Raw genomic sequence first — 10,382 nt, 5'->3', positions numbered from 1 at the left:
TGGGAGTATACACGTGTTTTAGGGAGTGAGAGTAATTTGTTTCAATTGTTTTAACCCCTTTTAATTAAAACTCGAAGTGTAGGGAGTGAGAATATTTTGTTTCCATTGTTTTAACCCCTTTTAGTGTGTTTGATTAACACTGAAAGTGTAGGGAGGGAGAGTATTTTGTTTCATTTGTTTTAACCCTTTTTAGTGTTTGCTTAAAACTGCAAGTGTAGGGAGTGAGAGTATTTTGTTTCATTTGTTTTAATCCCTTTTAGGTTGCATAGATAAAATAGTACGTAGTGAGATGGTACAATATTGGATAGGTTAAGATATGAGGAAAATACGAGGAGTTGAGGATGGGAGCGGCCGGCCGCAATTTATCGAGATAACCTAAGCTTTTAATCGGGAAAATTTTATAATCTTAACGATAAAAATAAATCAAAGCCGTAGGATGCATGCTAAAGGTGATGACAACACCAAAACACAATATAGTTAGTCAGATATGAACTCCAACTGATTGCTTGCAAGTGATTATTATTATTATTATGGACATTATGTGATTTATAGTATTTAGAACAGCATGGAAAGTTGTAATCAAGAAAGGATATTTTAATTTTTATTTTAATGATTTGGGAATTTGGGTACCCGATTTTTCAGGGCCTATGCCATCCAGGTACTTGAAAGCTTATCATATTCAATTATCAGACAATAGAATTTCCAATTTCAAGTTCAGATACCTAAATATTTTTATAGGACGAAAGAAATATAATATTTTTCTTCTATGTTTTCTAACTTAATTGCCTATAATTTCGTCCGTACCGAGATGGACCTAGGCCTCTTCAGTTGTAGGGCTGTGAGTTAGCCAATTCTGGAAACCAAACAACTATAAATACAGAAATTTGATTCCCGTGCTAGCAATTTTTCAGTATTCTAGAACGATCCCTTTTTCAATCGTCCGTTAAATTTTGCAATGCCCCAATTCTTCAACGCAAAAGACAACATGGACAGCAACGAGAACAAATAGGTACATTTATATACAGTTGAGCACGATTTGAAGTGCACATTGAATCAATTTTGCTTAATACCGGTTTAATAAATTGAGTTGAGGAAGAGACTGATTAAGAAATTAATAAAACATGTACTAGTACTATATGTTATCACCCTAACCTATTTATTTTAGGACACAGTGGCACTCGGAACTAGCAAAACTAATGAATTGTCCAACATCAAATTCATAGTATATAAATTAGTCTAAATAAGTTTTGTAATCACTCAATTTGAACCAACCATCCCCTGCTATCTCGAGTGAAGTTTCACGCACCCGAGCCTAGCGCTCATCTTATATTCAACCCTGCAAGGAACAATACAAAGAAACGGGACAGTGTCAGCTACAAAAAGATCGAAACGCACTGCAACCTTAGGAGTTAGAACTCACCTATTACCCTAGTACTACTATGTAATACTTCCTACAGGAGTCCAGTGCAGGAAACTTCTTCTGCCTCAAGTAGTTCTTCAATCGGAATAGAACGCTCCTCAACCTATCCGAGAGAGAGATTGAACCAAAGGATGTCGATGCATCAGGAAGATCAACTAATAAGAAAGTGCGTAAATTGTTGGTGATCATAAAAGACTTAAAAGTTCGATATTAGGACAGCACAACAAAAGCATTTAAGCATTTGTATCTTACAGTGAAAGAAAGCACCTGGTGACTATAGCTATCAAAGTGGGATAACTAGCTAATCATCGCGATGATAACTGATAACATCTTTTTGGGACTCGTATACAGAGACAGAAAATGGCCAGGATGGCCAAAGCTCCTCTCCTGTTCCCGGAACCAGAGTTGAATGTCATCCCCACATTTAAAACCATGAGATCCATGGAATACCCCGTAGAATATCCCACCGAGTTTACCTTGCAATATCCATGTTGCTTTTACGAATAATTCTTTCAAGAATCGTTCCATTGGAGGGCAGAGTGTAGATAACATTTCCTGAGCCCTGTAAACAGAAAAAACATCTGAGCAACCAGCAGTAAAAAATTCCATCAGTTACAAACGATGCAGCACATATTAATATTACCGGAATGCAAGAACTCAACATACTACCAAACAAATACATACAAAAAAATATATTGCTTGTGCAGTGTTGTATACACGAGTTAAATGCATGGTATACCTATTACCGACACATCTGATGAACATTTACATGAGAGTTAGGTGATAAATACCTTCTGCATGAAAACATTAGAGCTGAGATATCCTCAATGTCTCTTTTATTGTTCACGGCCAGGTATAAGACATCGGAAAATCCTTTATCCTTGTTTCTCCTCATGGCTTTTAACACCTACACCGATCAGAGTATAATCTCGCCAAATGCATATGCAGAATCACAGTGTCAGGGTGAAATATAATGCAAAAAAAATTTAAGAACATAATCATCTAGTCACAAAATCTCACCAAATGCATATGCTCTACATCCAACCAAATATCTTCAATATGTGATAGTTACTGCTCCTGAACACATAGTATCATTTCTCTTTTTGTCATGTTATGAGTTCAATATCAAAATTTCAAGTAGTTTCAGATTAAGGCAGTAGTGTATTACCTATATTAGCTTTACAGTATTCAAAGTTCAAACTGACTAGGATCTAATATTTTTTTGGGTGATCAAGGAATCCATTGTAAACCACCATGCATACTTTTGACACAATACAACCTCTATATGTTAAAGACTCAGTGCAGGACTCGATAGGTCATAAGGCAATGCTCCAATTCCATAAATGCCATATCAAAGTGCTTGGGGATGCCAAGCAATAATACATACATCTGTACAACGAAAATGCATCTTCATAGGAATCTAAAGAATATAAAAACATGTCATAAAAATGATACCCATCAAATAACATAGATTAGGAGTTTCCAGTTTTATCAGTTCGGAGACTTCAACAAAATGAGAAAAGGTCACGCCAAGAAAGATTCAGAAGAGTGAGGCCTGGCGAGGAGTCAAGAACAAGCAAAAAGACCTCCAGGAATATTTTACAATATGCAGTCATCTAAATCTTTCCTTAGCTTAAAGTCAAACCAGAAGAGTTTCGACACAAAATTTGATTCATTTCCTTTTCTTGCCACCTCAACAAATTATATAGTCAAGATGTGTCAGGAAGTATGAAATGGTTACAACAATGAGCCTGATGGTTGCAGGTGTCTAATAGTATTTATTATGCAACCTCACTTCAAGAGAAATATAATGTTTAGAAAAGGGTAGTGGGACAGGTTGATAATAGCATACTGAAAACTTGATAATAGATTTGTCTTGCAAGTGCTCTTCAGGCCACATATTTTCTGTGGTGGTTGGAGGGGAGGGGGGAACCACAAGCAGGTGGAGAAGCAAGCAGAGATTCATAACAGGATGGAGCAACAAACCTTTCCCACCCTGCTTGCATCTCCAGGACTTGATATCTCAGAAGCCCTGTGAATGTTTCTTCCAGGACTAGGATGTGACTCGAGCATATTGACACTGGAAACCATCAATACATATGATAGATTTGTGTTAACTGCTTCAGCTTCCAAGGTTCAAGACGAGCTACAATGCGCAAGCCAAACGCCTACATTAAACTGTAGCTAGATTTGATCGAAGAAATTTGGAAATTTACTTGTGGACTCATATTCCATTAACTTATCCTCGCTCACATTTTATTAATAAACTAATATTTGGGGATTTAGCATATGTTTTGTGTGTTAAGTGCGGAGAGAAAATAGTATATTTATGTTAATGTTATTTGGTTTGTTGAGAAACCAAATGAATTGGTTTGTTTTAGCAGATGTTGTTTCCGCCACGCAAGTGAAGAAACTAATCAAAAATGGAATGTGATTTGGTTTGTTGAGAAAAATGAGTTTAGGAATGTGGAGAGAGTGAGAGTTTCTCACAATTATGGAAGAATCCTGTCTGTATCCATGTTGAGCTCTGGACTTACGGTTGCAAGCTTCATCGATAGAAACTGCAACATGCACCGAGTCAGCGAGTAGATATTTACTATTACACTATACTTCTCTGTAACAACACCACCAAACAAGATTCTAGAAATTATTTGTACAGTTTAAAGCTTTTCTATTGAACAATTCACCCAAAAATGCTTATTCTAAGGTAAAAGGCAACGACTCCATTCATGAATACATCTCAGTTGAGGAATCATAAATCAATTGAAAATGCTCCAACAATAGAAAAAATAATAGAGAATTAAAACTATTACCAACAATGGTGCACATATTAATCGACTGCCATTGTAACCCTAAAAGTGACGGCAAGAAATGAGAAACTTAGGTTATACTACCTTCAGCGTGAAAACATGAAAAGATGAAACCTCCTTATTGTCTCTTTCAGTGTAAGCCATCAAGGTATAAGACATCAGAGAATCCTTTATACTTGGGTAGATCACATGCTCTACATCCTACCAAATATTTTCAATATGTCACAATTGCATAGTTCCATAGACTTCACCAAAACTCGATGAAGATTGAGATTTTAGAGAGAAAAAAATGAAGATTTTAGACTAACTACAATATTCAGTGTTGACCAAATACAGTCGATAGTAGTTTATGACACATATAGAGGTCCAAGCTTAGCAACGCTTGCCTAAAAGATCAAACTTGTTTTAGAACCTAAAAGGACACCAACAATTTATAGTAAGTAGAGTGATCAGAGTACAAAGCTCAGAATCTAGAATTGGTACGAATACTGTTTCCCTAGAAGACTTTTTTGCTTCATTTGATTGAGTCCAAGATAGTTCCCACCTACACAAGGCTCCCTTGATATTTCTCCACATCCGTATACCAACCGTCCGATTTCAGAAAAGCTTAAACGACACTCTCTAAGACGACTATAGCAAAAATACAACCGAGGAACTCAGCTGCTCTCGGGGCATCATTGACAGCATCCTCCAAGACAGCTGGAACAGATTCAAACCTGTAAAGTGATAGCAAGTCAGGTATCAGGATTGGGTATTTTTGTGTATTAAGTCAGACTCGATGGAATGGAGCTAGCAGCAGAAAATAGACAGAGAGTGCTATAAGAAATGGGAAAGAATTTCATCTGGCGATTTTCAGGAAATGATGGGACAGAATGTGATTGAGGTGGCACAACAGGATGTGATCTAGGAGCAGGCAAACCCTCCAGTCTCAACTCTTCATGAGTCACTGAATGTGTAATCTTCACATTTTTCCGAGAACCACCTTATTTTCTAGCCTGTTGCTGACAAATCTGTGGAGTCATATTGACCCCATGTTACCCAACTGAAAAGGTAGTTGATAAGCCATCAGTTGTTGGAAAGCTATAGTTTGGTCCTTGAATCGGATGTGGCTGAAGACTTGAAATAAACATTGGCTGCTGCATTTGACAATTCCCCATAGGTAGGGATGGCTTAACTGTCACCTGCAGTCAATGAGGAAAAAATGTCACAAATTAACATAAAAAATCACTCAACGGTCATACAAATAAACTCAACTTGTTTACTGGAGAGAATAAGAAATTACTCAATTCCAATCGCCAGCACTCGATGAGGCTAAATGCTTGGATCTCTATATGGCTATAAATTTTTCATCAGATGTTAGGATACCTTGTCTAACCAGCCAAGGCTCAAAGATCAACGTGTATTAGAACCTAAAACAACACCAAACTTTTAGGTGATGAGAGTAAAAGGTTGAGAATCTTGAACTGATAAGGAATACTGCTTACCTCAAAAAATTGTATGTTTTGCTGCACGAAGCATTGCAGCATTTGTCTGTGCCATGCATTATACCATGACAATGAAAGTAGCAATGTTCTATCCCAGCAGATGGAGATATTAAAGTAATTGGTGTTCTCTCTATGTATAACATAAACTATACAGAGCATCTAAAATAGAACTAAGATTCCTCAAACAACAAGGTCAAGAATATATGAAACATGACCCCATTATTTTAACATACACTTGTGAATAATCACAAATAAACTGAAAACTGAAGAGAACCTTAGCCAACAGTTGCTCTATGTTTCAAGAATTAAAGGTAACACTGAGAGTCATAAATCAATAGAAAATGCTCCAACAATCATAGATTAATAGAGAATTAACAGCAGATAATACGAATAACTAATAACATGACATTAATATATTCAACATCCTAATAACATACTAACATTTTCATGATATAATCACATCGAAAACACGATAATAGTCTTGTTCTATGATCCTTTGGACAGGGAAATTTGCTAATACGTTATATCTTTTCCATTTTCCTCAACCATTGAGGCATCGTCTGTACCATGCCAAATTGCAACTACAAAGGAGTCATTGTGTAGTTTCCTCCATTCAAACATCATACCACGGCAATGAAGGTAGCAATGTTTCTATCCCATTAAAGTAATTGGAGTCCTCTCTATTATAGTATAAGAATAACATAAACTATACAGAGCAACAGCATTATTCTAAATTTCTAATCACCAATAAACTGAAAAACCTTATCCAAAAGTAAGAATTAACAGAAAATGCTCCAACAATCACAGATCAACAGAGAATTAACATCAGACACACTAATAACTAACATTATAAGATTCAAAATAAAAAAATTGAAGAACATCCTCCCTAGTAACATAACATAACATAACATAGTTCTATGATTTGAGTTTCTTGTTGGGGGGTAATGCATCAGCATCAAGTGGCTTGGTGGATGATTGAAGCTTCATTACGGCTAATTGAACGAGATCATCAGTAAAATCATGAGGCCACCACACTTGCTTGAATTTGCAGGCAAGTTGGACGATTAGTGCGAATGACCTACCACTGTCATACACTAAACGTGAAGGTAAATCCTCTGGGAAGGGAAAAGGATGATTAGGCGAATCCTCTGGGCGGGGATAAGGACGATCGTCATATTCGCATCTCTTATCAGATGGCGTAGCTCGAACCTTGTTTACAACAAATTCCGCCAGATCTAACGTATAATCATTTGACCAATTTTCGTGAAGATTGTACCTTCCCTTTACCATAGTCGCAAATATCCCAGCCATGGTCTTTACATGCATATCGTTCTTGCTACTGCGCATTTGATCGGAAATCCAGAGCCGATTTGAGCCGAGACGGGGATGGAGGGGCGGTTTTCTGCAGGAGAACCCCTTCTTCTTCTCCATTTCTTTAACCTAATTTCGAATCAACTTGAAATTTGGGGATTTGTTAGAAGCCAAAATTTGGGGGTTTTGTTTTGGGATTCAATGAAATAGATTTATAGAAACAGTAATAGGAAGACAAAAATGGATTTTAAAATAAAATATTATTACTCCCTCGGTTTCATGTTAATTGCACCGTTCCATTTCAACTCGTCTCAAACTATTTATATTATATTAAAAAATCAATCTTAAATTTACGGCCTAAAATCAAACGTGGGAATAACATACAAGTAATTATAAATGTATAATTTTCATTTTTTATTAGTTTCGAAAATTCATTTTAATAGAACTATCAATTTACACTATAACCCCTACACTATTTTGTTTCAAAAACTGATTAATTTATATTCTTTCTAATTGGAATCTTGTAAGTACATTATATTTTATGTCACTTAATTTTTCGCTTATTTCGAATTTTATGATATGAAATATTATCTTAAACTATTGATTTTAAATATAATATTATAATACATGTGTAAATATAAAAAGAATGATCAATATATGATCATTTGATGACACTATTATTAAAATTATACAGAAGAAAACATAATTTTTCCGGTATATACTTTGAATATTTGAATGTATTATAAAATATAATAAACAAATAAATCCCAACACATTGTATAATGTAAGTCTTAAAAAAATAAGGGTGTATCCTATAATTAATTTTCTATATATGTACTATCAATTTACGTGGTAATCATGCCATTAAAGAATACACCCACATGTTTGGGGGCATGGATTGCCATTATCACTACTATTGAGTATTAACACACTATGAAAATAAATATTGAACTAATATTAATAATTTAGTAGTAATATAAATATCAAATTATAGAGATACACTCCGTATCATGTAATATCTAACTCTTAATAATTTAGTAGTAATCTAAATGTGATACACTCCGTATCATGTAATATCAACTCTTAATGCTCTTATGGATTTATGCTTTGAATATTTGAATGCATTATAAAAATATAATAAAAAATAAATTTTAAAATAATTTTATAATAGAAGTCTCAAAATAAAGGTTTTGTCATATAATTAATTTCCTATATATCAAACTATGTGGTAGTCATATTTAAAGGTTACACCACATGTTGGGTGCTGCGGATTGCCATCACATATTATCTTTACTACACCACGGAGTAACGCATTATGAAAATAAATATTGAATTAATATTAAAATAATTTAGTGATATTAATGTTAAATTATAATGATATACTCCGTATCGTATGGAGAGTGATCAATTGCTAACTCATCATTTAATTGCTAACTATAATTAATTTAAGATCACAGGATTTTAGAAAACGTGTGGTCTACAATTTGCCACGTGTAATTTTCATTTTTATTAATAAAATAAAAAAAGTTAAAAAAACAAACTCCAAATTAGGGTTTTTGATGAAAATGTCAATATAGTGTTTCAAAAATATCAACACAATGCTTTAAGAATGTTAACTCATTGTTTATTACATTCTACATGTATTATATTGACATATTTTATATAGTATGTTTACATTTTTGCTTGCACGAAAAAATTTAAAATTTTTAAATTTTTTTTCAAATTTTGACGTCGGAACATATGCATGTAGGATATCGTTGAAATCCTTATAAAATTATCTTTAATTTAGTTTATGTTATATGAATTTAAAGTTTTGGGATTTCTTTTAAAAGTTAGTTATAACTAAACATGTAGTTAATTAACATTAATACCCCTATTGATATTTTTTGGAATTAATCCTATGGCCTTATTGACGTTTTTCGTTGATCTTATTGACATTTAGAGATTAATGATCTAAGCCCTTAATTTGAATATCTAATGGCTATTATTTAGTTGTAGTTAGCAATTAAGTTATGAGTTAGCAATATAACACTCCCGTACTCCGTATTATATAATATCAACTCCTAATGGTCTTATGAATTTATGCACGAGTTAGAAATTAGAAATGCAAGGTCAAGTATATATCAAATCTTCCTTTAAACCGGTGGCTTTAATGCCTAATCATTCTAATATACACTTGTGAATAATCACATATAAATTGAAACAGAAGAGAAGTTTCCAAAAGTTGGTCTATGGTTCAAGAATTAAAGGGAAAATGCTCCAACAATCACGAGAAACTAATAGTAACATGACATTAAAAGATTCAAAATAGCATCCTTCCTAATAACATAACATAACATAGTTCTATGATGAAACTTGATGAAATGAAAAATCCAGAGCCGAGTTGAGCCGAGACGGGGATGGAGCGGCGGTTTTATGAAGGAGAACCCCTTCTTCTCCATTATGTTTAACCTAATTTCAATAAAATTGGGGATTATGTTATAAGCGAAAATTTGGGGATTTTGTGATTCAATTATATAAATATAATCAAGGCTATAATTAGACTTAAAAAGAGAAAGAATCAATTTAAATTAAGAAAAAGTCGGATGCATAATATTTACGGAAAGATTTTTTTCTGCCTCCATTATGGAGTACTTATTTTTTGACATGATTAGAATAAAAGTATAAATAGAAAGGAGACAAAAATGGATTTTAAAACGGAATTGGATTTATTAGAAAAGCTTGATGACACATAAGATTTGGATTTATCAAAATTATATTACTAATATTGTCATTATTGTGTAGTCGAAAATTAGGAGTACATTAGAAATTTAGAATTCCAAGACGAAATTGAAACCAAATGCATTTATACGATGGGCCAAATTTAGTAGGCTAGTTCTTTTATTGGGCTTTCATAAATATAATTCGATATTGTTTTGTCATATATCTGAAAGAGCTTTTATTTATTATTCCTATTGAATGGTATACAAAAATTCTACTACAATACTAGTATATCTTTACGATTCAATTATAAAAGTAGGCACTCTATTTATAAGTAGTAAAATGATGAAAAGTAAATTTGCATACTAATTCCTAAATGGTTGAAAACATCAATTAAATTATTAAAGTTGAAATATACTACTATATAAAATACTTTAATATGCAAACGTATATTTACAATTTTATCGAATGGAAATTATTTAAAAGAGCTGAATAAATAAATAAGCAAGTTAATCATAAGGCCATCCGCATCATGTCTTTTGTCCGTCTCTTAACCATTCAGCTCATCTCTTAACTAATAGACAGCACCTGTATCCTTCCATCTCTTAACCATCGCTTAACTATTCATTCAATTTCATTTTTTATTTTTAATTCCAA

At 33.5% G+C, this 10,382-nt stretch overlaps 1 protein-coding gene across 18 annotated transcripts; it reads right to left on the bottom strand.

The window, feature by feature from the left end:
• Positions 1-996: 996 nt before the first annotated feature.
• On the bottom strand, positions 997-7,227 carry LOC125212931 (uncharacterized). 18 transcript variants are annotated; one of them, XM_089068628.1, is made up of 10 exons: positions 5,513-7,227; positions 4,775-5,411; positions 4,315-4,431; positions 3,911-3,981; positions 3,407-3,566; positions 2,212-2,327; positions 1,897-1,982; positions 1,673-1,807; positions 1,421-1,523; positions 997-1,336 (listed from the first exon to the last, which is right to left on the bottom strand). In XM_089068628.1, the coding sequence occupies exons 5-8, from the start codon at positions 3,509-3,511 to the stop codon at positions 1,722-1,724; spliced, it is 393 nt and encodes a 130-aa protein (XP_088924754.1). In that variant the 5' UTR covers positions 3,512-3,566; positions 3,911-3,981; positions 4,315-4,431; positions 4,775-5,411; positions 5,513-7,227; the 3' UTR covers positions 997-1,336; positions 1,421-1,523; positions 1,673-1,721. The 18 variants fall into 18 exon arrangements, 13 of the variants coding, with proteins under 13 accessions (XP_088924754.1, XP_088924753.1, XP_088924744.1 ...); XM_089068627.1 differs by having other exon boundaries at positions 1,421-1,575; positions 1,688-1,807; XM_089068626.1 differs by having other exon boundaries at positions 998-1,336; positions 1,421-1,575.
• Positions 7,228-10,382: the final 3,155 nt, after the last annotated feature.

The sequence above is a fragment of the Salvia hispanica genome, chromosome 3 (genome assembly GCF_029641045.1).
Source record: "Salvia hispanica isolate PSC_SH4W2 chromosome 3, Shi_PSC_v1, whole genome shotgun sequence".
Lineage (NCBI taxonomy): Eukaryota > Viridiplantae > Streptophyta > Magnoliopsida > Lamiales > Lamiaceae > Salvia > Salvia hispanica.
This window is presented reverse-complemented; position numbering and strand designations above follow the sequence as displayed.